Consider the following 27,065-nt stretch of genomic DNA (forward strand, 5'->3'; position numbering starts at 1 on the left):
CTTTACAGTGCAGTGCCCCTCTTAAAAAATTATTTAGCAGGGAACCTTACTGTCCATCAATTATTTTGTTTGCACTAATGAAATAAAATAAAATTAATTTGAGATCACCTGGAAGTGCACAGAAGAGTTATTCCTATACAGTGAAGCTATACTCACTACAAGTCTACCCTGTTTGATACTGAGGGATGATGGGCATTCAATCAGTGTCAGAAACGGCAAAAAAATCTTAATCTATATTTTTTTATCTCTTCCCACTCTAGTTTTTGGTTGTTGCTTTTTTTCCGAGTCTGAAAAAACATTTGAAAAAATACTTTTAATCTTTCTAGAGGCAGAAATTGTTAAAAAAGAAGGTTTCTAGGATTAAGTTCACCTTCTTTGCGCAACAAATGCATTTCTACCAAAGATTAATCATGTTGATTGAGTACACATAAGGTCATCAGGAAACTTGGTGATAAAGGCTTTCCCAAAAACACTCAGGCAAAAACTTCTCTGGCTTTTAATCCATATACGAGTTACTTTGTCCAAGCAGCTTTTATCTCATCTCTTTCACGCAGAAATAGGTAATTCAATATTCAATTTATGAATGTTGAAGCAAGCTTATTCCATCACAGTCCTTGATATGTAGAAGTTTATGAAGAAGGTCCAGGAAAAGATTCAGCTGTTTTCTCAGTATTTAACGTGTGCCCCTACTCTGCAAAGCCATGAAAACAGAGACGTGGCTCCACCATTCGCGGCTTCCCACGGAGAACCTGTCCAGGCTACAAGGAATGCTCCTTCCCAAAAAGGTTAACTCTGCTGCAGCACAGATACAAACTGGTTTCTTTCCAGCTGCTCTTGACAGCCTGCCTGTCCATGAGCTCATCTGCCCACTTCCAAAATCCATGCTGCCCAGCCTGCCAGAACTTCCACGCAATATCCGAGCACAATGTACTGAACTCAGTGACACAAAAAGTGTGGCAGAAGCAGCAGCGCCTTCCAAACCACGTCACAGCTACTGTCAGCACTGACAGCAACCAGTGTTTTTACTTGTTGTTCATCCTGGCTGAAGGGATCAGTAACACACAGGTGCCCCTTTCCTTCTTAAATCTCTTGACATTTTTACAGCAGAAGAGGGCTTTTAGGGCTACCTATATGCAGATAATGACTCATGAGTTTAAAGTCACATTACCCTGCAAACCACAATGAAATTAAAAACTGACACTGCAAATTTCCTGTCTCCTCTGTTAGAAAGGCACTAATAATTAACTATGTGGCTCTCAGTTAAGCCAGCTCCATCTCTTTCACAGCTGGCAGCGCTGTCCAGAAGCACTGCAGATGCACATGTAGCTAATGATAGTTAAGGAATAGCATGATCCAGGGCTTCCATAATTTGGAACCTGAATCCAAGGGAGATGACAGCAGTAGCATCCGCAGTTGGACCATGCAAGAGAGGTGCTGTAGGAAAGGCAAAATTGCTGTGGGCTCCATAAGCACAAGACATTTCTCTTAAAATACCAGTATAAAACTGTGGGAATAAAGAGGAATTTGTGACAGTACGTGAAGAAGACACCTTGGAGGATTGCACTTGCGTGCCAAAGCACAGGCAGTGGCATGTAAGAAATAGGGGAAAAGACAAGAGAGAAGTGTAAGACATGCCTTAAACAGCAAAATTTCCCATGTTTTCCCTTTGCCCACTGATTCTTGGTGGCTGGTGTACAATTAAGGCTGATGTCGAAGTCACTGTTCCTGTGACAGTTAACTTTGGTGGGCGGATCTGGCTGACCAAAGCCAGCATCAATCACGGGCAAGTCTGGGCTTCAGTATGCAGCAAACGTACTCCTGAAGAGACATCTTCAACTCCCCTGACTCCAGAAGGGCTCAGGGACTGGCGCAGGGAACTCCACTAAGCCCAGAACCATCCCTCTCAAATGTCACCAGGAATGCCAGGAGAAAAGCCGCACTCCTCCCGGAACAGACAGTAGAGCATCCTCGTCCCTGCCTCGGTGTGCTGGATTTGTCAATAAAAGCCCAGCTCGATCCAAGGGACAATCGCATCCCGGCTGGCTGTCACTGGCAATGCTGCTCCAGGCAGCCTCAAAGCCTGACAACCACTTTTGGAACAAAATGGAAATACAGGGACTAATATTTGCTAACATCATTAATTCTTTTTTCCTTCCCCACTCCCCCTTCTTCCTTTATCCACCATGTCAAGATGTATACTTTTAAATTGTTGTCAGCCATAAAACAGACGTCGTGTCACAGTTCAGAGGTTAACATATAATGACAGACACATTAAAAACCCTGTCCAATGCCTCACTGAAAATTTCAGCTCCATCTTCTCTTCAACAAGACAGTGGCTCAAACTCACTTATAAGCTTTAACAACATTAAAGCCTAATCATGATTGAAAAATAAAGGAGAAAGAGAAGATGGTTTTATCATACTAAGCATTATGGAAATGCAAAACAATTAGAGACAAACATTTTCTTTGTGAGGGTTTTGTCATAAAACTCTCCCATAATCACAACATGATCCATTTCTCCTTTGGCATTTTTGGGGAGCAGGATGAAAATTATCATCTAAGAGGAGGAGCAGTAGCTTCCTAAAGGGGGTTGGTTTGGTGAATCACTCTCTTGCTATATCCCTGAAGACAGGACAGGGATGGTTTATTTTTCATTTCCACACCCAAGCTTTGTTCTGATCTACACAAAACAGGCTACAACAGATTTAACAAGATGGCAAATTCATGGGTCCTTCCAATGACCCACTTCAAGCTCAAGAGCCAGAAGTAGCTATAGAGATGCAAATGAACTCACTCTCAGTAATTAGCTGGGATGGAATGGGACACAGCTATTTACATGCAGGGCAAGGGACACCCAAGTCTGATGGAAGGAAGAGAAGTCCTACAGAAATACTACAAAACAGGAGGAACAGCACAAGTTTCAGAAAAACTTTTAAAAAAATGGAATACCATAACTTCGAGTTAACAGAAGAATGTGATCCCAGGCATGGGTTGAATGTAGGGCATCCCAGTTTTATCCAGAGCAATATGGGAACTCTGCCTGGCTGGTTTTGCATGCCTAGACACCCAGCAAATGCAACAACAGCTGGTGGCAAGGCACGTGGCTGCGTTGCACTGCACATCTATCATCCCCCAATTCCCTCACATCTCACTCTGGCTTTTCTCCACGCCCAAAACCTTAAATAACTTCTCATAAATGCATATTAAGAGAAAGCCATCAGCAAAAAAAGGGCCATCTCATCAAAATACTTATCTTCAAAGTTACCCGGGCTAATGCCTTAAAATGGTCAAGACTGAGGTTTTTCATCATCATGCACCTTGGAAACAGAAAAGTGAGACAACTTAAATGAGAGCAATGCATCAGGATCTCACACCTGAGCCACCACACCACATGGAAGAAGTTTGCACTGCTGATTGTATTATTTTCCTCTTCCTCCGAGCCTGATGCAGCTCAAGTCAGAGTAGCAGCTGTATCCAGCTTCGTGGGATAGACAAGGAACATTCCTAACAATATGACTCCAGTCAAAGCTTCTCAAGCGTTTCCGCAGCAGCAAACACACAGTGCAGGTTCCAGTCTGCATTTGTGCCGCACCATTCACCTTCCTCCAGCTCACCTGTTCCTCCAGTGCAGGTGTCAGCCTGGCACATTCCCCGGCTTTCCTGCACGGCCAGGCACAGAACCCAGCCCCGGGCACAGGGACAGCAAGGGGCACACACAGCAGCACACCAGTGGAACACCCTCCTTGGCAGGAACATGGCAGCCTTCAGCAGCCACCCAAATCTGTCATGGCCTTTCAAGGTGCTGCAGGGCTTTGAAGTGAAACCAAGGGTCCTGAGCCACCAGGCCTGGAGGAGCTGCAGTTGCTGGATGCTCACAGAAATCTGCTTGGCTGGGGTAGGAGAAACCCTGGCCCATGTCCCAGCTCCCCGAACCACACCTGGGAGGTGTAGCAACTCCAGTCTGTTGTTATGGCAGGACAGGTGACGTGCTGGAACCCTGGCAGGCTCACAGGAAGGTACCAGCAAATCCCTGACATGTGCTGATTGAATTGTAATTAAGCTGGTATAGTCTCAGGTGAGAAATTTTACAGAAGACACTTCAGGCACAAGAGCAGACCTGCTCTGCTGGCCACCATGTTCCCCTAATGCTCTGGATTAACATTTCTCTATTTGAGGAGTGAGGATTATTAGGGAGACAACAAGAAAATGTAAACTCTCCTAAAGTTTCCGACACTCACCCCCCTCCTCTCCCTGTGTGCCACGGCCTGGCCATCCCCCTGGGAGGGGAACTTGGGCAGACACTAATTGTATTTGACAGCAGCAATTACACACAAGGCTGGAGATTAGAAGCTCGTTAATTGTGTGTGCCATAATTGCTGCCGTCTTTTCCTTTGCTAGTTAAGGCCCGTGCCAGGAGAGCCAAGGGGAGGAGGGTGCTCTCCGCCCCAAACGCAGGTGGTCCGAAGATGAGAGCCCTCGGACAGGGAGGAGATGTCCCCTGTCCCCCCATGCCGCGGGGGCTCTGACCCCGCAACAATGCGGGAGGGTCCTCCGGCAGTGCGGCTAATGAAGCGTGAAATGAGGACAAACAATGCTCTCTTCCAAAGGTATTTTCCACCTGTATCCTTCTGACTTTACAGCTCAGCTGAACTTCACACTACCTGCAGCGGGAGGGAAGGCAAATATTAACCCTTTGGAGGTGATGCTACTACAGGAAATACATCTTTACCCACTTATAAAATTAGGCATTGTTTTACACTGTTTAAATTCATCAAATCCTTCCTTCCCGACTAAGATACGAGCTCGGCATTTCTCAGCACTCTTTACTGACCGCTGTAAGGCAGTAACACCCAAAGAAGATACAAATCCCTCCTGGCTGAGGGCAGCCTCCCCTTACACTGCTGCAAAGCCACCTTTCACAGAAGGCTGCCGTACCCTCCACACCAGCCCTATTAACGACTGCCATAAACAGACTATTTTAATATTCCTCTCCCAACGATCCTTCTTGGCTCCCAGCAGCAGCTCGGCCGGAGCACGCACATGACTCAGCACCTGGAGCCTTTGCAAGAGCCCACTGAAGCTCTGTACAATCCGAGCAAACTGCTCATGAGAAATGGCAGCACACTGCAGGATAACCCGGGGTTGAGGTGGGTGTTTTGTTTTGCACATTGAAGGGTCAGTTTAGTTAATATTCCAATAATGGCTATGTTAAAAAAAAAAAAAAAAAATCTGGTTCTTTTAAGTCTCATCACAGAATTTCCTTTTTAAAAACACAGTCTAAGACAGGGAAAACATTTTCCAGATTACAGTCAAAAAATAAAAACAAACATACTATAAGTAATGACATAGTTAAACAGTGCTGTGATCTAAAGCAAAGCCTTGCAGATGACTCATTTAACTATAATGACTTAATTAATAACTGCACCATAATCACAGTTGGAAATTAGTAGTAAAGACAGTCAGGGGAAGGGAAATAAATGTAAAATGCAAAACATAATTTTGAGCAAGTTTTATGCTTACTAGGAGCTGTGATTCCACAACTCACTGTACACATTCTAGCATATGCATGGGAGGAAATACTGTGCTCAATAAAAAACCCTAATGCAGTGGCTTCCCACAGTTTTTGGTTTGTGGAGCACCTTTTTAAAAGGAAAAGCAGGCATGGAGGTGGCAAACGTAAGACCACTGGAAGGCTCCTTTCCTCACACTCTTTTCATGGACTCTGCCAAAACTTGCAGAATCCCAGTGTCTGCAGACCAAAGGGTGAAGTGGGTGGCATTGTTTGGACCCTTCCAGTGTGATGGAAACCAGGCTTCCTGGTTAGTCCTGGAGCAATCAATCCCTTCAGTCACATCTCCTGTATGAAACTCCATCAGTGCCCAAACAGAGGGAACCAAGCTACGGACACAAACACAGCCTGTACTGTTGTGGCGGTTTTGTCAACTGAATACAAGATATTTATTTAGATTTACACAGACATTCGTAGGAGGAAGAAATATATTCTGAGCCAGGCTGGAAATACCGAACAACTCCGTGGCTTGGGATGAAACAGGTGCTCTGAAGCCTGAAAGCTGAAGGCAACCCTCACTTTTGGTAAATAAAGGATGTCAGCAGCCATCCTCTGCTTTCTGGAGTGACACTGGGCCAGACCGTGCTGCAGTGGCCAATGTCCCCACTGGCAAAAGGAACAGCTCCGAGGCTGCTTGAGCAGTGCCATGGACATTTGTTTCCCCCAGCAGATCTCGGCTGTGAAGGCAGAGGGTGGATTTATGAGGTCTGCGGGCACAGAAATGGCAGAATGAAGAGATCTTTGCTGGTCCGCATCCCCACAGACTCGGGCATGGGAAGGATCAGAGCATCCAAGCAGGAACAAGAAGGTTTCCAATAACCCTTGGCAGGCTCAGCCAGAGGGATGCAGGATCTGGATGCGGCTGCCTGGAGCAGCCTTTAGTGCTGAGCACTGACGCTGTGCCTGAGCCTTTCCCTGCCTTTGTGCTGGTTAGTTCAGCTCAAAGTACCTACAGGATGCTCCGGAGACATTTGAGGAGTGCCACCTTTCCTTACAATAGGAGTGATTTGGTACAACAGTGTCCAAGGATCCAAGTAGGAAACAATCCCTGCTCTTTTAAAGGAAAGATTTTTCCAATCTAAGAGACAAACAGCATTGACACGACTTTAACCAATGTGTTAGTTAACATCCAAACAAAATCTTAATCTCCAGTAATTATACTCAATACTTCCTTGACACTTCCTGTAAAGAGCAAGCTAAACATAACCACTTAACCTTTTTCTAACTCAAAAAGCAGTATTTTCACTAAAGAACCAGCTTAATTATGCTATAGCTTATGTTATACACAGAACACTTACAGCTATTTTCTGCTAACCAAAAGCATACTCTATTTTTAATTAACACACTCTCTCTTTTACGCCAGCCTTTGCACTGCCATGTGAAGCAGCAGGGTACACAGCCCCTTCCTGCATCTGAATACTTTAAGTAAATGTCTACAGCTACACACCTAAACATTAATGTATTACATATTATTCCACAGTAAGATAAACCTGCAATTTCCACCCAAGTTCCTGATTTTTTAAGAGCCTCTGACACAGCAAGTTGAGAGTCCTGCAACAGCTTCAATTACCTGGAAAAATCTGTTTGGTTTTTTTTTTTTAATTAGAGGTTGAGCCCTTCCCCACTTAAAGCAGTCAAGCTGCCAGCCCAGCCTGGTGGGTTGCTGGCCAAAACAGGGGCAAGAGGGCCAAAACAAGGGAGAGGCTGACATAGCTCCCGAGTGAGCAGCAGAGCAAGGCAAAGCCCCCCTCCTGGAATGTCCACCAAGTGCCACAAGCAGAGGAGTCAGTCCCTGCTCCTCCCACCCTCACCCACCACCTCACTCGACTGTCCTGGGAGACCTGACTTGGGTGCACTCAAGGCTTTTCCATGTTTCTGGGCACTCTGGGAAAATATTGGGATCCATGGATGTCAGGAAGGCTCTCTCCTGCCCAGGAAGTGACCTGGGCAGCAGGAATCATCATAGGATGGTTTGGGTTGGAAAGGATCTTAAAGGTTACCTAGTTCCAACCTCAGCTAAAACCGAGCAGAGAAAGCAGCTCTTGCCCTCCTGGTCCTCCCCACCTCACCTTGCAATTTCCTATTTATTTTTCCTCTCCTTCCAAACCTCCTGTTACACCAGAGGCCCTACTCTCTGCCTCAGGCTCCTGAGGACTCACCTGCCCTGTCCCTACAGCCCACGGCAGCATCCTGCTTGGCTCAACACCTCTCTCCTCTGCCAGCCCATCCTGCAGCTTTCTCAGCCCCCAGTTTGGTCATGTCAGCGCTACCAATTTGTACCAATTTTGGACCAATTTGTTTTAGCCAGAGGAGTTTCAGGACAGGAATGAACCTCACAGGAAAGTTTTGATTGCTGGTGGAGTCACTTCTCATGTAACAACACTGCTCTTTCCTGCTTCCAGCCTCACAAAGCTACTTCACAAAAACAAGCTTTTCAACGCTTTTGTCATTCACATTTTTGTTGCTGAGGAGCAGCAGCATTGCTGCTAAAATCTGCAACAAATGGAAACTGCACTTGGCATTTAAACCCCTTCCTTGCCTTGCCAGAAACTGCCACCTCAAGGCAGAAATGACAGAGAGCACCTCTGGTTGCATCTCAGTCATTTCAGCCTGTGGTCTGAAGTTTTAACAAATTCAGTTAAGTTATCTCAGTTTAAGCCAAGATCTCGGGCCCTCCCTGGAAATATCAGCATTTAACCATTTTCTGTCAACTCAGCCACAGAAGCAACAACCTTTTGCAGAGGATCTGCAGCAACTTACACCTGATCTGGTGATCAGGTCCTTCCCTGATCCTGAGATCCTTTCTCAGCTAGGAGAGCAATCGCCCAAGTGAAGTTTTAAGATCCCAGAGCTCAGCTGCATCCCGTGCTTCCAATCCCACAGTCGTGGGATCACAGAAGAACCAGGTGCTGTGGGACTGCAGCCAGACAGCAGAACCTGTTACTTCTAGACAAGGATTACAGGGAAAAGAAAAAAGCAACAAATTCCCTGCTGCACAGAAAGTTACACAGTAAAGTGCTTTGTCTCACTCTGTTACATCTTGTCATCACTGTATGCCAGTAGTTTGAGATTATATATATATATAAATTTACTTGCTCTTTTTCCAATTGTCTCTGGTGTATCTGGCTAGCATGCAGTGTCTCCATCCACCTGCAGGCCAGGAATCATGATGCTGGGATGCCACACACATCACTTTGCTGCAGCAGCACGCTCAGCAAGGCAGAGCAATGCCTCTAATTATTCCTTTTTTCTGAATACATTCCAAACAGTATCTATTTCTGTAATCAGCGTAAGATGATGAAAATTAATTCAGTGGTGTATTCAAAAGGAAAAATATTTAAATATTAAATATTTAACCCAAATCACTGCATTGGTAACCAAAAAATGGTGATGCCCCCAATTCCTTGGTTGGAATTCTCAAAACCCACTACTGTTACATTCAAGTAGCTGCACACTAACAGCACACTTACAGCAGCGCATTGAAACTGCTGGATCTGAGCTGGAAAAACAAGGACTAGCATCTCTACAAGCCAAAGTCAGCCCATTGGAGGGCTAGTGAGATTGCCTATTTAACATACAGTATGTTTTCAGCAAGAACAGGCAGCTTAAAAGGAGGGAGAGAGAAGGCATAACCCTCGTCATAATAATTCTCTACTTTGATAAAGCTTAGGGGCATAGAAATGTGGGCAACCTCTGCACAGGATTCCAGTGCAGCCTTCAATCCATGACTGCATTGCTGGTTTGCTTCCTAGACTTCAGTCTCTCTGAAATACAGACTTGCAGCTTGGCACTGTTGTATTTCAATCAATCGCTTGGTCGAGGATCAGAATGTCATAAATAAAAGAAGCTGAGACCATAAATTTCTGCAGAGATGTAAAATCAAAGAGAACAATCCAACAGACTCCCAGGGGGTGGGAGGCTGACACATATTCCAGCTGTTTATATTTCTACTGTGAGTTGCTTGTTCATTTTAACTTCTTCACTTCTGCACAGCTTGCCAGAGCCACAATTCCAAACAACTGAAAATCTCACTGGGGGTCTGGCATTTTGTTTTGTGCTCTACAATAAAAGACTGCAGGAAAGAAAAAGCCCTGTGATTTATCAAACTTGTCCACAGACAAAATGCCAGCCCCACCAGCACAGCACCCCAGTGGCTGGCAGGTGAGTTACTTGCTAGAACATGTTACTTGCTAGATTACACGTGCAAAGGCAGGGACAGAAAGGCAGCAAATCACCTGTGGACAGCTTTGTTTGTGAGTAGGATCTATATCAAGGACTTAAAGCATCAGCACATACTCCTCACGAGAAGATACAGCAAAGCAACACTACCCACCTTTACTGCAGAAGAATGGGGAAATTTAGTTCATGTTTGTAGTGCGGCATTTTAGTTTCTGACACAACAGGAGCTCCAAAACATCCCCTTGCTAATAAGAAAAATTGGTTCTGAAAGCATGCTCCAGAAGCAAAGCACTTAAGGTCTAACTTGTGCAGACAATAAAGTGCCATTTTTCCACCTTGGATAAAACAAGGTGGGCCGCTCCACCTGTAGTCTCACAAGTAGGAGTGAAGAGTCCACCAACTGCAAGGTTTTGAGAGCCATGCACAGTAAAGAACTGCCTCCCACGGGAAGGCTGCATCCCCCACTAACTCCACTTGCATGCCAGAGATTGTCCATCATACGGCTGGCAAAAGGCAGCAGGGCAGGGCAGAAGAATCCCTCTGTGTGCTAAGATCTAACCCATCTCAGGATGTAAAACCCCTCAAAACTATTACATACCCCAGTGTGGTTCACAAAAAACCAACTCAGCAGTTTGTCTAAAACAGGAGGACATTGTAGTCTTACACGCCCCAAAGCCAGAAGCCTGGAGTGTAGCAATTTTCTGGTTTTAATCTTAATTTCTAGTGCTTCATTTTCTGCTAGAAGAATAATAATTAAAAAAAAAAATAATACAGGCTTGATAGTTTGGCTTTGTTCCATTTTGTTTTCAAAGGGGAAGAGTTTGATTAGAGTTTACACATTGTTTCAGTGATAGGCTTCTTCCAACATGGTCACCACTGAAGTAAGAGCTTCCAAAAACGTAGAGCAAACAGTGATGTTTGCTTCCTACATTTTGTAAGAATTATTATTATTATTATTGTAAAAAAGAAACCAAGCAAAAAGTCAGATATGAAGTTCCCTAAGGATGAAGTGCCACAGCAGGATCTACACAAAGAAATGTGCAGAGCAAAGCCCCTGCAGCACTGTTGCACAGCTCCTCTTCGCAGTGTGCTGCATTAGCACAGCCCAGGACAGCAAGCTTTAGGGAGCACAGCCATAATTTGATTAGTGCCCATTTTACACGATGCAATTAAATTGCTTTTATACTACAAAAGAAATAAAGTCGCTATTTTCAAAGTTTTTGACCTCTCAGCACAGCAAGCCATAAATTGAGATATTTCCCCAAACGAAGCAGGTATGCGAGCTCACTGCTGCTGGTAATGGGCAGAGAGAGACCCAAACAGGTCTCTTCCCATCCCCCTTGTAATCCTGCCCACACCACTCTGCTGCTCTTTCCCAACCACAAACAGTGGCTGCTGGACCAGATTATCGAGGGAGACATCTGTTTGACTGATAGACAAAACAGGAAAACACCATGGGTGCACTCATTTTATTTACAGACAACAGTTTTTCTAATGCATTTCTTAATTTCCAGAAGAAGTTCCACTGGCCTGCAGAACTAACCAAGAAATCCACAGATTTCAGCCTGAAACTGCATCTACCAGCCACTAATCTAATTCTTAGAAGTTGACCAGACATAAAACCTGTAAGTTGCAAAAGATCAAAGCTTCTTGTTCCAGATATCAAGAGGACAGACTTGAGCAATGAGTCCAAATTTAAGAAAAAATCCAACTTTTGATTTCCAAATTTTTTTTTTAATGCCATTGGAAACAGTTTGTATTTGAGTCATTACAGAAATGTTGAAGTTCCCTTGGAGGTCCTATGTTACAGAGGTTCTAAGTTGCCTGAGAGATCTTACTTAAATACAAGAGGCTCATCAATTTAAATCAATTCTTAAAACAATTCAGTTAACACCTACTGCAACCTGCCAAAAGCACACACACAAACTCAGCACCGCTGCAAATCTGGGAATTGTTTCTTCCTGCTTTTCACTGTATCCCTGAATTGAAAATTCTCTTTTCCACATTTTAGTTTCAACTTGCTGATTGCATATGAATGTGACAGAGAAAGGTTATTTCACCAGAAGGCACAAGGGATGGAGCCCAGCCCTGGGCACAGGGTACCTGGCCACCCACCTTATCAAATATTGCCCCCTGCAGTACTTCCTGCAAAAACACCCAATGGACAAATCCATTTGTTTTATTCCCGCAGGTTTTCCAGCCTACTGGACTGCTCCAAGCCTGCAGCAATTGTGCATTTGCTATTTTATTCACTCTGACGTTTTTCTCTGTTTCATGAGACTTTCTGTTCCCCAAGGGTCCTCTGCTGGCATGACCTGGTGCTCCCACACCAACCCAACAAAGGAGGGATTTTAGTCCCATTCACACTTGGGCCAGAACACAGAGAAATAAATCCTCCCCTACTCAAACAAGGCACAGAATAGTATTTAAAAAAAACACAGGCAGCTTTCTCCCTTGTAAACATCAGAACTGGGACTTCACACCTTTAAGAGCCTAAGAAGATGTTTGGTGAATGCCTATTTTCTTTGAGGTGGAGCTCTCTTTCCCACTTTGCGTTAGAGAGAAGCCTCTGCTCTTTAGATTCCTGATCTCCAACTTTCCTCACTGCACAGCAGGAACCTTACTAACTGCATTAGTGGTGAAGTTGAGTCAAACAAGTTAAAACGCCAACTTTTTAAACTTTGATATATAAATAGAAAATAATTAAGTCCTCCTGTGTGTTTCAGCACTCAAAGCAAATAGGAAGAGGCCTCTAAGTGTTTGGGAAAGGATGCCACTGAATTTAGTAGTGACAAGCTGTTCAGACTGGAACTGGTAAATGCGCAATATAAGAAATAGGAAAAGGAAATATTTAGAACCGAGTGATGCCAAAATTGCAATCAGCAAATGGAAGGCTAAATGTGCTGAGCAAATTTGGATGCTTTTTTTATTATTTATTTTTATTGTTTGAGCTGTGCCATATAACCATCTCGTTACAAGAAGGGATCAATAACAGCTCCCGGCCACCCCGCTGCGGCGTCGTGTCACACCTCCACCCACAGCCCCTGCGACACGATTTTGCTGGAAGGGACATGTTTGACGCTGCTGAGAAGAGAAGTGCTGGCCTGCTTCTGCCTCTTTGGGTTTGAAAAATCTGGGTGCCTGAAGCCAGTGGGGATTTGTGCCATCCAATTCACAGGAGAGATGAGAATTTCGGTGCGTGGGGAAATGGAATGGAAACACAGCCACTATGACTCTCAAAACCTGCAAGCACTGAAGTGCCCAATTACGCAGCTATGTACCTGAGAACAAAGTTACTGCATGAAGATGCCAGACACCCAGCTCGTGAAGGTGATACTCCCCAGCCCCCTGGGCCCACCACTGAAGCTGCAGGACAGCACCACGGCAGGTGGCTGGCAGGGAGGGCGGGTGAGTGTCAGCACCACGCTCACACCAGCCAAAGCCACCAAAAGCATCTGTCATTTGCTGCCAGTAAAGCAGGAAGAGGACAGGTGAACATGGGAGAAGAGAAGCAGCCGGGACATATCTTCCTTTGTAAAGGACCTGAAGCAGTGGGAGGTGTTGACGGCATGAAATGTTTCTGTTTAAGGCTGGAGAATGCAAAAGAATGGCTTCATAAATTATTCTCTGTTCTGGAGGAAGAGTGAATAGACTTGAAGGACAGGTGATGTCTCTGAAATATGCAAATAGAGCTGAGCTGGTCCAAGCAATTACCTTTCCACTGCCTGGAACTTCAGACTGAAAGGAATGACTCACAAGAAACAAAAGATGTGCTAAAAAGTAGAAGATGACAAAGGAAGACTGCATCAAGAGGAGAATGGAGAGAGCATGGAAAAGAATATTCCTGACCTCCTACTAACAGCTGTTCTTGGGAAAAGGAACAAAACAACCCACAACACACAGTAAGATCAGGCCAACACAGAGGGGCTGAATTGCAAAACATCCTGAAAGGCAACTGTGATTATTGGTTCTAGACAAACACAGCCATGAGATTCCCGTGGCTTCATGGATGTAAAGACAACGGACCTCACCTCAAATATCCTCCAGGTTACCTGTTATTTTTAAAGATTTTCCAGCAAATAAAATGGCTGAAAATAAGTGCAGTGTGATCATTTCTTTCCAGATTTTAGACAAAGCTCTGAGAGAGAAGATTAGGCAGGACTGTGAGACAACCTGCGGGCAGCAAGGGTGAAAAAGAAATTAAACTACACTGGAAACAGCCAAGCAGATACTGTCAAAAACGTCACACAAACTTCAGAGGGCACAGAACAGCTGCTGCCTCTCCACATTCAGCTGTCTCCTAATGAAGTGTGGGTAGTCCAAACTCAGTGCAGAACAGGAAGCAGCAGGTGAGATTTTGGCTGCTATTAGAGTCCTCATTGCTTCTGGACACAAAGTCAGGGCAGTCCTACTGCATCAGAACTCTTTTACGTTGGTCTTTTTTTTCTCCATCCAGAACAAAGATACTAAATTAAAGCAAGTACAGTCTAATGCTGAAAATGTACTAATAAAGAAACTGCAATACGAAAGAATGAACCAATGGAGAAACAAGAAAAAGGAATGAAGAAGTGGATCTATTTGGACTGCACAAGAAATACTGCATTTAGTTCCATTCTATTTACTAACAAAAGTACTGATAGCCTGAAGACTGCAGAACAGCAGCAAATCTGCTAAGGGAAAAATGAACCTATGAAAAAAATAAGCAGTTTTTAAACTTAAAATTTTGCATATTTAATACTAAAGGATCAGGACAATAAAGCCCTTTTGGAAATATATGAAACAGGAGACTGAGGAGGATGTTAAATAACACAAAAGAACAACTTTAATGGATGAGATGAACTGTTGAAGAAAAAGAAATTTGGGAACACTGAGAAAACTTTAAAATAGCAAAATTCATGAGGACGCACTATAAGAAATTGTACACCTTTGTACTGTAATTACTGTTTATGATTCATAATGACGTGAAAGCCAAACTTTTTGAATTTGTAACATGCACTTTATACTGCTTTTAACCAGACACTTGGAGTACTTCATTCACGATCTACGGAACATAAGAAAAATCTGAAGGAGCCCAGCAGATGAGCATGTAAAGGAGACACAATGACAGTGATGAAGCACCTTGTAATGTAGCCACAGCTCTTTTCTAGAAATCCAATTTGAAACCTGAAGACTAAAGTAGCTATTTTATCTCCATCCCCTGACACATGCATCTCCATCATTTTAAAGAACAGAGCTCCCTCTCGTGGCTCCAGAACGTTGATTTGGTGGGGAGAAGGAAAAACTGGAGAGCAGCATGAGATACAAAACAGAGAGGATGCCTGACAGCATTTTGGTCCTATAAAAGTGGAATTACAAGGATGCCATAATAAGAAGGACAGGTGAATTCTTGTGAAGAAAGCAATGCCACCTCTACTTCAATGCTAACTTTTAAATCACATTTTCTGCTAAGGTGACCTCCTCGATTTAGGGGAAGAGGGGAGGAACAGTGCTGCCAACCTTTCTTTGTTTGCTATTTGGGTTCTTTGAAATATTTTGTAAAAACGGACAGATTACTCCTCTTTCCTGAGTGTCAGCTGTGTAACCTGAAGCTCACTACTGTGACAGTAAGTATTTCTCTGAGGCAAGAAATGGAAGGGAATACCCAAAAAGCTAAGCCTGTCACCATGCTGAGAAGTTTCTTCAGGAAAGCACTGGGTATTTTTTTTGAATATTTTTTTCCATTTTTAAATTACTATTCATGTGTTTCACTTGACACTTTCTTCATTCAGGGTTATACATGGATTTTTACAAATTACTTTATTTCTGTATGAGAATTTTAGATTTGACCAGAATTTACCCAGCAAGCAGCCAGCTTTGGCTAAACGCACAGCATATTAAAATATATTCTCCAAGGGCATTAAAAAGGGCTTTTTCTAAGTGACAATGTTTCTTTGCTGCAAGAACACTATCAGTGGCATGAAATATGTAAAAAAAATTAACCTTAAGTCTCAAGAACAGCATCAGAAGACAACTCAGAATCAAATTCTTGATTCATAAGATTGTGCCCACACAATTTTGCTTCCAAAGCACAGGAGCATAGAAGAACAAATTTCCTACCTTGAGAAGAAATTACCATGCCTTCAGCATTTTACTATTAGTGAAATAACTCTATTTCCAAAGGCTATACTTTTTCTAAAGACCAATCCTTTTTAAAAATTGTATAAAAATCAGTCTACAAACAGGAGATATCCTTAAGGATTCAATCAAGTAATAAACCTGGTAGATGAAAGACAGATTAATTAAAATGACAGTACAGTCTCCCTATAACACACAGATACAGACTTGTTATGTTGGAGTACCTAATCATAATCAGATTTGGTAATTTCCTGCATCGAAACAAAAAGGAAACATTTTTAGAATTGATCATTCAGTTCATGTCACTTTCATGGAGATTGCTTTCTATTGATCAACACTTAAATAGTAGTTGAAAAGAGAAGGATGAGAAAAGGATAAAAAGTATCTTTACATGCTAAATACAGCATGAACCAATAAGAGCAAAATAAATTAGATCACTACAGCCAAACCAACCCTGTGCATGCGCTCACTGTAATGAAGATCATTATGAATGAAAGAGATGGTTCTTCATGCTTCAGTCACAACAAAAGGAGAGTTTTAAAAATTAATTTAGACTTTAATCTGCTCAAAATGAAGTTCATCATGCAGCAATTAAAGCCTGTGAGAAGCTGAACCATTGTCAGCTTTACAAAGACAACCTCTGGTTTGTTTTCCGAACAATATTTCCACGTTTCCTACCTGCGGATTCCAGCTGGGGTCGAGTTTTTTCACTGCAGCAACGTACTCCTGCATAGCCTGGTGAGGGCTGGTATCTCCCAGGGCTTTCCAAGCCTCCCTAGGAGCAACAGCAAAACATCAGTGAGCCCCTTGGAGACAGCACAAGGTGTTTTTATAGAGACATCAGTGGAACACACTGAACAGATTCATCAAAATCCTTTCAGGGCATGCAAAGCCATCTTTCATTCGGCTTGAAACAGTCAGCTTTTCTCTGAGGCCATGAATGGCCACTGTCAGTGCAGCTCTGTTGTAAAAGGATCTTTCAGGGGATCCTGATCCAGGCTGGGACACAGTTTGTGTTCACAGAGCTCCACCTTTTTTGTTGTGTGCAGGCCAGTTCTGGATGAAGACAGTAAATACGGGAGTCTGGTATTTCACATTTGTATCAGGCACAGCAGCAAACGTTTCCCTGTTAAACAAAGGATTTTAAAGCCACTTCAGTGGCAGACTCTCCAAGCTGACATCCCCTAGGTCCATAATCTGTCAACAGATAAAACAAGATGCAACAAAAAGTAGAGCCAGAAATTGCTAGAAATGACAAGGATTTCCACTTACCATTTCTGCTTTCCCTCAAAATCAAAGAAGCTTGGCTTGGGGGTATTACAGGTTCCAAGTTTCACCTAAAGGAAAGAAATTTCCTTCTGTCAGAACAAAACAAAGGGGACTTGCACAAGGAAAATTCTGTGTTCTGATGGTTTCAGGGTAACCATGTCATGAGGCCAGAAGAAAGGTTTTTTTGGGAAACAACTTCATCAACCCCATCCTACCCCTACTTTAGCACCTCTGCATCCCTGGGTGCTCTTTGCATGATGCAAGGGAAGCAATTTTGTTATGCAGCTCATTTCTTTTGCATGCATTACCCACAGGGACAACCAGCAAGTGATTTCTCACTAATGTTATGTTTATTACCCAGCCAAATGCCTCATCCCCCACCAGTATAAAGAAAAATTCTGTTGATTAGGGTTTCTACAGAGATGATTATTCATTAAGGCTGAAATTCACCTGCTTCCACACAAAGCTCGAGCAAACAGACTTTGCTTAATTATTTTCAAGGTCCTCTGGAAGGCAAGGGGACAAACCCAGAGCAAAGGAATGCCAGGCAGCTCCTGGATCTGCTCCGAGGCACCCGGCTGCACGGGAGCCCTGCGTGAGAGACAAGTCAAGGCCCGAGGGCCAGAGATGAACCAATCTGTCAGAAACAAGGCAGAAATTAAAATGTGGGGGGTGAAAATAAAAAACACAAGGAAGAAAGGGAACGAGCCAGAACCCAGGGATAGATATATGGAAAAAGTGTCATAGCCAGTGAAAAATGGACTTGGTGCCAGTGGGATCCAGGCAGTTTCCCACGTATAAAATTTTTTTAACACAAGGATGATGGGGGGAAGACTAGAAGCCAGAGCTGAACCACGGCTCCAAATGCAGCAGCCCCTGGGAAGCAGTTACCACACCCAGTCCCCACAGGAGAGGGCACAGCACAGAGGGGACCCCAGGGAGGGAACACGGGCACATCCTGGAGGTGGGCAAAGGCTGCTGGATGTTTTGTTAGCCAAGCAAAACCCAACTGCATTCAGCAATGTTTTATGAAATATGCTCAAGTGTTCAGGCAGGTGAAGTGCTTAAATCAACTAACAATTCTTCACCTTAACAGGGTGGGGATTTTATGCTGAGGATGGAATCATTAATCAGGCTTTAAGGAGAGCATGCCCATGCTGAGAGATATTTATTAGTTACACTATGTTTTCATTTAAAGTGTTAGAGGATATGAGTGACTGTAACTGAAATTAATTTTCTCTATATCTGACTGTCTCCCAGTGAGCAATTCATCCAAATTAGAACATCTTAGCTGGCCTTTAAAACAACATATTGCATTTCATGGAGAAATAGAATAGGCTAGCAACAGTTAGGTTCTATAAATCAATCACAACCCATGTAGTCTAAATGTTCTACTATGCTCTGAGGTGGATCGGACCACTTGTTTCAAAAAGCAAAACAAACAGGGGAATAAAATGCAAATTCATTATCTCTATGGAAAACGCCTGCTTGGCAATTCTTTAGTTCAACAGCCAAGCTGCAAAAATTGGCCAAGATAGATAAAAAAAAAAAATCTGCTTTAATATTAATTTTCCACTACCATCATCAAAACACGACAGCAGTTTCCTCTCTGGAGATTTGGCACTCAAAGGCTGTTCTAGCATTGGGGAAGACTGTTAGTAACATCGATAGTAATACAAATCAAGGAACAGTAGTTAAATTTCATCCATCAAGAGGGGGAAAAAGTGCACTTGTGCCCTGCTTGCTATTTTAAGATATATTAAAAAGGCTTGCAGAGGTTTTGTTGGAAAGAATAAAAGACAGGATTTTGGCTCCTCTCTTTTTGCTGCAAGACTCCATAATGCAGGAGAAACCAACCAGGAATTTAACATAAGAGGGGACCCGAGCCCGACAGCTGAGGCAGGGCAGTTAAACATGCCAATACTGACAAAAAAAGGCAAAATTTTGTGCAGGACTCTGTCCTCCTGCTACTTCCCTAGAGGACCTCAAAAGCTGCTTTACTCCATAGCCAGCACAAAGACAAGGGCCTGTATTAGTATTTTAAATTAAGACTTTCTCATTCCGTGTCCAGAAAATAATTATTGAAGGTCTCTAGGGTGCTGACTGGTCACTTGATGCTCAGCTCTCCTCATTTACAGTTCACCAGCTGCATTAAAAGAACATGACAGCCAGAATGCATTAAAAACTTCCTGGTATTGCTTCTGCATGCAGAACTACCTGCAGGCGCTATCCTCATGAGTTGCACAAACACGACCCAGGCAGCCCCAACCGGGCAGTGTCTGCAGCCATCTCCATTTGTGACCAAAATAAATCTGGAAACCTTGGATGAGGCCTTCACCTGAGAGCTGAAGGTCAATGACATTCAGAAGAGGGAGAGATACTCAGAAATGTGTTCATGCTGTACACCGTCCCCATACAACTTTAGCTGCTGCTCTACACCGTGAGAAACCTTGAGATTCTCCTCACACATTACTCCACGACTGGTTTTCCCTCCCTGGTGGTGGTGAAATGGCTCTCTGCTAATTTTTCTGCCAACATATTTATACAGCAGGATGTTCCAGCCAAACATTCCTACCTGACTGTAAATCTGGTAAGGTGAATTGTATTTGCAGCCTCCCTGTGGAGCAGTAACAGGAACAGAACCTCCCTGGACAGCAGGACTACGCTCTCACTGTACACAAGCCAAGTAAGCTAAATTTCTTTTTCAAGATGGCAATTCCCGCCTGCTCCTGCCCACAGCTCTGCCCCAACCCATGGGAATGCCCTGACTGAAAATGGGGTGTAAGGAAGAACAAGCAAACACCAGCCACAGAAGGGGTCATGATGACCAAGGGACTGCATGTCCCGGAGACAGAGAGTGACACTGGTAACAACCAAGTCAGTGCCATCACACGGTTCCATGCTGCAGGAAGCTGCAGGCAGAAATTCCTGTGTTCAGGGCAGGCTTGTGGCATCACGGTCCACAATATTTGAAAGACATCATGCAAAACTGAAACTGGTATTATATTCTTGAGCCCACACTCGGGGACAGTACAAGGCCCATTTTGCCGTCAGCACTGGATTTCCAGCTTGCCAGCACCCCCCAGCATTTACACAGACGCATCCTCCCCCTGGCAGGGCAGTTTTCCCAGTCCAATAACTTCCAGCAAGTTCTGGATTCCCACCCCTATCTAAATCACCACTACTACACTGGTCTCCACTACTGCACCTTCTGAACCTCAGATTTCTACATCCTCAACAGGATGGGCAAGCGCTCCCTTCACTTGACCACTACAGACACGAGGCCCAGACCAGTGATTTGCCCAAAACCACACAGAAAGTAGTGGAAGGAAAGAAAAATCGGTCCCAGTCCAGAGCCTTATGGACTGGTCTGTTCTTCCTCCTGTTGTGGGGCAGAGTCATAAACTCAGCAACATCTTCTAAAAACCTCACTGGAGATGACAACTAAGCAATTCCCTTATTTTCAAGTCTCTGACACATAAACAAAATCAGAGAGAAAAGTAATAAAATCCTGAAATGGCCTCCAATAAAAGGTAATAAAATTCCAGGAAAATGTCTATATACCCAAACAGTTTGAAATAAATAATGTACAGTATTTTAACAGAGAGCTCAGCTGTTACTGTCACCTCTTTTATGACGGTGCTGTATCTTAAATCAAAGCCTTTAGTGACACAAAACACTAAACTGGGAAAAGACAAGGATGCCAAATCAAGGACAGTGGACAGATCTGAGTCAGCACCTTTTGTGTGCCAGCAATTCCACTGTCCACCGGGGTGATATATTAGCAGCTCATTATGCATCCTGATACCGCTGCTGTAATTAAATACAGAAAACTTGCATTAAGCACCCTCGGTTTGATTTAAAGCACAAAATGCTGCAAAACTTAAAGTTAGCAGGGCATAATCCCGCCAATAGCTGTGCTAGCAAACCTCTCCCCTCTCCAGTGCCAGCACTACACTCCCAGGCACTCTGTAAGAGGGATGGCACCTTTCCGAACTGGGAAGGCACAGAAATCCAGGAGCCAAGCACAGCCTGAAACCGAGGAGCACAAAGGCACTTGCTGTCACATCCTGCTTGGTCAGGGACACAGGAGAAGGACACAGAAGTGCCCTGTTCTCCTTAGTGGAAGGCAGCTGGAAATCTGTGCTGACAAAGTGTTAATTGTCAGCTTTTCCTGACTTGTATCAAAACTCTAGTGAAACAGCTTCTGATTTTAGCAATTTTTACCATTAAACTCCTTATTGGTTTTACAGAGCTAACACCAGGAAACCCTCTGGAGTCTGTGGACAATCATGAGCTGAAAAGCAAGCAATCCCTTCCCATTTCCACCCAGGACAGTCACAAAGCATTTGAAACAGAGCAAAAACCACAGATAATATATGCAACAAGCATCCTGAGAATACAGGCAAAAAATGATAGAAAAGACGCCTTTTTCATCTCATCCTGGGCACTGTAAAATTCTCCTAGTACTTTTTTTTCCCATGCTCCTTTTTCTTACAAGGGAAGGAGAAACCTGGAGACCTGTTTAAGCGCTAAGCACAATCTGAAAACAAAACCTCACGTGACCGGCCTGCTTTTAACATAATTACTGGTCCACAAACCACAGCCTGGGAGCTGCCAGCTTAGAGGATAATTAAATATTGCACTAAAAAATTGAGAGCACTTACACACAGCAGTAGCAGGACACAGGTAATCCATGTGGGAGGAACATACATGGAAGATGTGCACACCCAGCTTTGTCTATTTGCCCAAATGAGTGGGATTCAGTTCTCAAGCTGAGGCAGCATCTCTTGCCACACATTTGAGCCACAGAACCACAGAATGGTTTGGCTTGGAAGGGACCCTAAAGATCAACTAGTTCCAAGCCCCTGGCATGGACAGGGACACCTTCCACTACCCCAGGTTGCTCAGAGCTCCATCCAGCCTTTATTTGTACTTTCACTCTTTCACCTTCCGGGTCTAACAATACTTACAGTTTTCTCTTTCTCCAGTTTAAGTGATTGTTACAGCCCTTTGCAACTGGTGCTGTTCTTGGTTTGTTTTATGTAACTTCTCCCCTGGCAGCAGAAGAAGTTACACCGTGTATTTCGGCAGGATGCATCCTACAGCTTGCTCAGGTCACAGGGCCTGAACGGGAAAAGGGGGCTGTGTTCAAGGTTACAACCAGCCCCAACCAGCTCCGTTTCCCAGCCCACTCACGAGTCCTCCACGGACAGGTCTGCACAGGCGCGTCCTTTGTGACGCCCCCAAAGAGGCAGTGCCCACCCCTGGGACACTGGTGTTCATCCCGCTGTCTCCAACAGGGAGATGGGCACTGTGCACCACCTCTCCATCCCGTCCCACAGCCTCATCCCCCAGCAGGCACACGGAGCTGGGAAAACACAGCCATGGCAGTGGGATTTACCAGTCAAGTTACTCTGCAAAGCCTCAGGGACGCTGACAGGCGACCAGCCTGCCTGAGAGCTGAGCTGCCAATGGCAAGGGACAGATCCTCCACACCAATTTCAGCCACCGTGGACTCTGCCAAAGCCAAACCAATGCCATAGAATCGTTAAGGTTGGAAAAGACCCCCACGATCATTCAGTCCAACCTTTGGCCAAACGCCACCATTCCCACTAAACCATATGGCAAAGTGCCACAGCTACGCGGTTTTTGAACACTTCCAGCGATGGTGATCCCACCACTTCCCTGGGTGGCCCATTCCAGTGTTTTCCCACTCCTTCAGGCAAGAAAATTTTCCCACTATCCAACCTGGACTTCCCCTGGCACAACTTGAGTCTGTTTCCTGTCATTCCATGGATGCAGGGTCAAGGCCACCCACACTGAGCAAGGGTGAGAGGTGAGGAACAACAACCAGGGTGCTGGATTTACAGAATCATCTGGTTTGGAAAAGACCTCTGAGATCACCAAGTCCAGCCTCAGACCAATCACCACTGTGACAACCAGACCATGGCACTAAGGGCCACATCCAGCTGTTTCTTACACACTTCCAAGAACAGTGCCTCCACCGGCTCCCTGAGCAGCCCCTTCCAATGCCTGACCACTTTTTCAGTGAGGAATTCTTCCTGATGTCCAACCTGAACTGCACCCGGCCCAGCCTAAGGCCATTTCCTTTTGTCCTGTCACTTGTTACTCGGGAGCAGAGCCTGACCCCCACCTGGCCACAACCTCCTCTCAGGTGGTTGTAGAAAGCAACAAGGTTCCCCTGAGCCTGCTTTACTCAACGCAGAGCCCCCCCAGCTGCTCTTCACCAGACTTGTGCTCCAGACCCTTCCCCAGCTCCGTTACCTTCTCCAGACACACTCCACCACCTCAATGTCCTTCTGGAACTGAGAAGCCCAAAACAGAACCCAGAATTTGAGATGCGGCCTCACCCATGCCCAGCACAGGGGGTCGCTCAGTGCCCTGGTCCTGCTGGAACTGAACATTTCTATTCTCTATGTTATTTATCACCGGTCACACTACGGCTGATACAGGCTAGGATGCCCTTGGCCTTCCTGGGCTCACGTTCAGCTGCTGTCGAGCAACATCCCCAGGTCCTTCCCCGCTGGGGCACTTCCCAACCACTCTTCCCCCGAGTTTCGCGGGGCTCTGTCCCACCAGGCTCCCTCCACCTGCCCCGCAGGAGCGGCCGGCGCTGTCCCGGAGGGAGATACCCCCGCTCCACCCCCGCCCGGGACGCAACTTTCCTCCTCGGCACCGGCGCCACATTCTGGGCCGCAGTCCCGCAGGCACGTGGCGCGGGGGAGCCCCGGGCCCGGCCCCTCGGGGCACCGCAGCGGCCTCGCCCCCAGCGCGGCCCGCCCGCCCCGGGGCCCCGCTCAGCCCGCGGGCCGGTCCCGCCTCACCTGCTTGTAGCGGGCGTACAGGTAGAGCAGCTGCTCCTTGCTGGCGGCGGGCAGCAGCGAGGGGAGCCGCTCGGCCGCCTGCTCGAAGAGCGCGGGCAGGTCCCGGCCCGGCGACGCCGCGCCCGTGGCCGCCGCCTCGGAGCCCGAGCTGAGCTCGCCGCCGCTCCCGCCCGCCGCCGACAGCGGGGGCGACGCCATGGCGGCCCGCGCCCGCCCCGGTCCGCCCGACAACACGCTCCCCCGACGCGCCTCGGTACGCGCGCCCGCGCCGCCCGCGGGAAACGCGCGCGGCGCACGAGGGTTCCGGGCGGCCGCGGATCCGCATGTCGGCGAGCGGCGACATGACGTAGAATCACAGATTGGTTTGGGTTGGGAAAGACCTCCGAGATCACCGAGTGCAAACGTTCCCCCAGCGGCACCAACATGTTCACCACTAAACCATGTCCCCAGGTGCCACATCCACGCGTTTTGTGAGCGCTTACAGGGATGTGCCTGCCCTGGGCAGCCTGTCCCAAAGACTGACAACCCTCTCCGTACAAAAACTTTCCTCATATCAAATCTAAACCTCCCCTGCCGCACGTTGAGGCCATTTACTCTCATCCTGTCGCTTGTTGCCTGGGAGAAGGGGCTGTCACTGAGCTCATTCCACCCTCCTGTCAGGGGGTTGTGGAGAGCGAGATCTCCCCTGAGCCTCCTCAGCTCCCTCAGCCGCTCCTCACCAGACTCCTGTGCTCCAGACCCTTCTCCAGCTCTGCTGCCCTTCTCTGGACTTGCTCCAGCATCTCAATGTCCTTCCTGTATTGAGCGGCCCAGAACTGGACACAGGATTCAAGGTGTGACCTCACCAGTGTCCAGCACAGGGGGACAGGTTAAGGGGGTGGATCTTAAAGCTCATCCAGTCCCACCCCCGCCATGGGCTGGGACATCTCTCACTGTCCCAGGGTGCTCCAAGCTCCATCCAACCTGGCCTCGGACACTTCCAGGGATGGGGCAGCCACAGCTTCTCTGGGCAACCCCTTCCGCGCCCCCAAACCCCCTTTGGGCCCGGCTGCCACCCGCGTCCCCCGCGGTCCCGGCCCGGGGCTGCCGCTGCCGTCTCCTCGTCATCCTCCTCCTCCTCTTTCTCCTTCTCCTCCTCCTCCTCCTTCTCTTCTCCCTCCCGGGACCACTGGAGGGCACTCGCGGCCCGCTCCGGGCCGGTCCCGGCGGGATCGGTGTCAGCCGGGATCCTCCCCTGCACCCCTGTCCCGGGAGCAGAGCCCTCCTCCTCTCCGCGGGGCCCGGTATCAGCAGGGATCCTCCCGGCACACGATGTGCGGTGTGAGCCAGGGTGAACCCCGGCACACGATGTGCGGTGTGAGCCAGGGTGAACCCCGCACACGATGTGCGGTGTGAGCCAGGATGAACCCCGCACACGATGTGCGGTGTGAGCCAGGGTGAACCCCGCACACGATGTGCGGTGTGAGCCAGGATGAACCCCGCACACCATGTGCGGTGTGAGCCGGGGGTGAACCCGGCACACGATGTGCGGTGTGAGCCAGGATGAACCCCGCACACGATGTGCGGTGTGAGCCGGGGGTGAACCCGGCACACGATGTGCGGTGTGAGCCAGGGTGAACCCCGCACACGATGTGCGGTGTGAGCCAGGGTGAACCCCGCACACGATGTGCGGTGTCAGCGGGCGCCTCCCGGGTTCCCAGGGGTGACCCTGCCCTACCCTCCCCTGGCCGGGGATCCCGGCCAAGAGCCATCCCAGAGGTGGTTTATATTTATCCCGGTATCTGCTTCGGGTGGAAAATTTCCCTGTCCCGCGCACAGCTGTCGAGTTCCATCTCCTTCCTTCCTCCACCCCCGGCCGCGGCGAACGGCAGCCCCGAGCCCGCCGGGGAGCCCTCGGCCACCTCTGTGCTGGGGGGGCTGCGAGCTGGGGGTCTCGGTTTAGGGGTCGCCGTGTCACCCCGAGGCACTGGGTGATGGATGAGGATGAAGGTGCTTCCCGCACATGCCCTGGTCCCTCCCAGCCGCATCCCACATCCCTGACAGAATATAAATTTTATTCCCTGAGTTGGAAGGGACCCACAAGGATCATCAAGCCCAACTCCTTGCCCCGAACAGGACACCCCCAAAAGTCCCACCATGTGCCTGAGAGTCTTGTCCAAATGTTTCTTGAGCTCTGCCAGCCTTGATGATGCAACCACCTCCCTGGGGAGCCTGTTGAGTGCCCAGCCACCCTCTAGGTAAGGAACCTTGCTCTGGCATCCAGCCTAACCCTCCCCTGACACAGCTCCATGCCATTCCCTCAGGGCCTGTCACTGGGATGCTCCAGCTTGCTGCCTTGGCTGTGTTGGGGCTTTTTCTGCCACTAAGAAAAGCCTCTGGCACCCAGTGAGGCTGTGAAGAGATTAAGAGGATAAAAGCCAACTTTTTCTGCTCAGCAGCCTGTGAGCAATGCGTGCACCCACTTTTCCATCCAGGGGCTTGCAGAGGAAAATGCAGGAGCTGTGGAAGAAAAAAGAGCTTCCATGAGGGGCGGGAATAAGCTGGATTTTATTCCTCTTAATTTCTTCACAGCCTCACTGGGTGCCAGAGGCTTTACTTAGGGGTGAAAAAGCCCCAAAATAGCCCAGGCAGCAAGCTGGAGCACCTCAGTGACAGGCCCTGAGGGAATGGCATGGAGCTGTGTCAGGGGAGGGTTAGGCTGGATGTCAGAGCAAGGTTCCTCACCCAGAGGGTGTTTGGGCACTGGAACAGACTCCCCAAGGAAGTGGTCACAGCACCAAGCCTCACAGAATTCAAGAAACATTTGGACAACACTCTCAGGCACATGGTGGGATTGTTGGGGCTGTCCTGTGCAAGGCCATGAGTTGGACTCAATCCTTATGTGTCCCTTCCACCTCAGAATATTCTATGTTTGTATGGTCACTGAGGCACCTGGACATAGCCATGCAGGGCCACCTACACGGTCCCACTGGGCCACCAAGCCATGGCACTATCCCTGTCCCTGAAGTGGGATGAGTGTAGTTACACCACAGCCCTGCAGGAAAAGGGAGGGTGATGGATGAGGATGAAGGTGCTTCCTGCACATG

The 27,065-nt window shown here is 46.9% G+C and overlaps 1 protein-coding gene across 1 annotated transcript in view; it reads right to left on the reverse strand.

The window, feature by feature from the left end:
• The window catches only part of ACBD6 (acyl-CoA binding domain containing 6), an 81,227-nt gene extending 57,050 nt beyond the window's left edge, over nt 1-24,177 (reverse strand). Inside the window, exons 1-3 of the mRNA XM_039556150.1 lie at nt 23,980-24,177; nt 17,135-17,199; nt 16,541-16,637 (exon numbers count right to left, since the gene is read on the reverse strand). Of these exons, the coding sequence (XP_039412084.1) occupies nt 16,541-16,637; nt 17,135-17,199; nt 23,980-24,177 (360 nt within the window). The remainder of the gene's footprint in view (nt 1-16,540; nt 16,638-17,134; nt 17,200-23,979) is intronic.
• Nucleotides 24,178-27,065: the final 2,888 nt, after the last annotated feature.

The sequence above is a fragment of the Corvus cornix genome, chromosome 8 (assembly GCF_000738735.6).
Source record: "Corvus cornix cornix isolate S_Up_H32 chromosome 8, ASM73873v5, whole genome shotgun sequence".
NCBI lineage: Eukaryota > Metazoa > Chordata > Aves > Passeriformes > Corvidae > Corvus > Corvus cornix.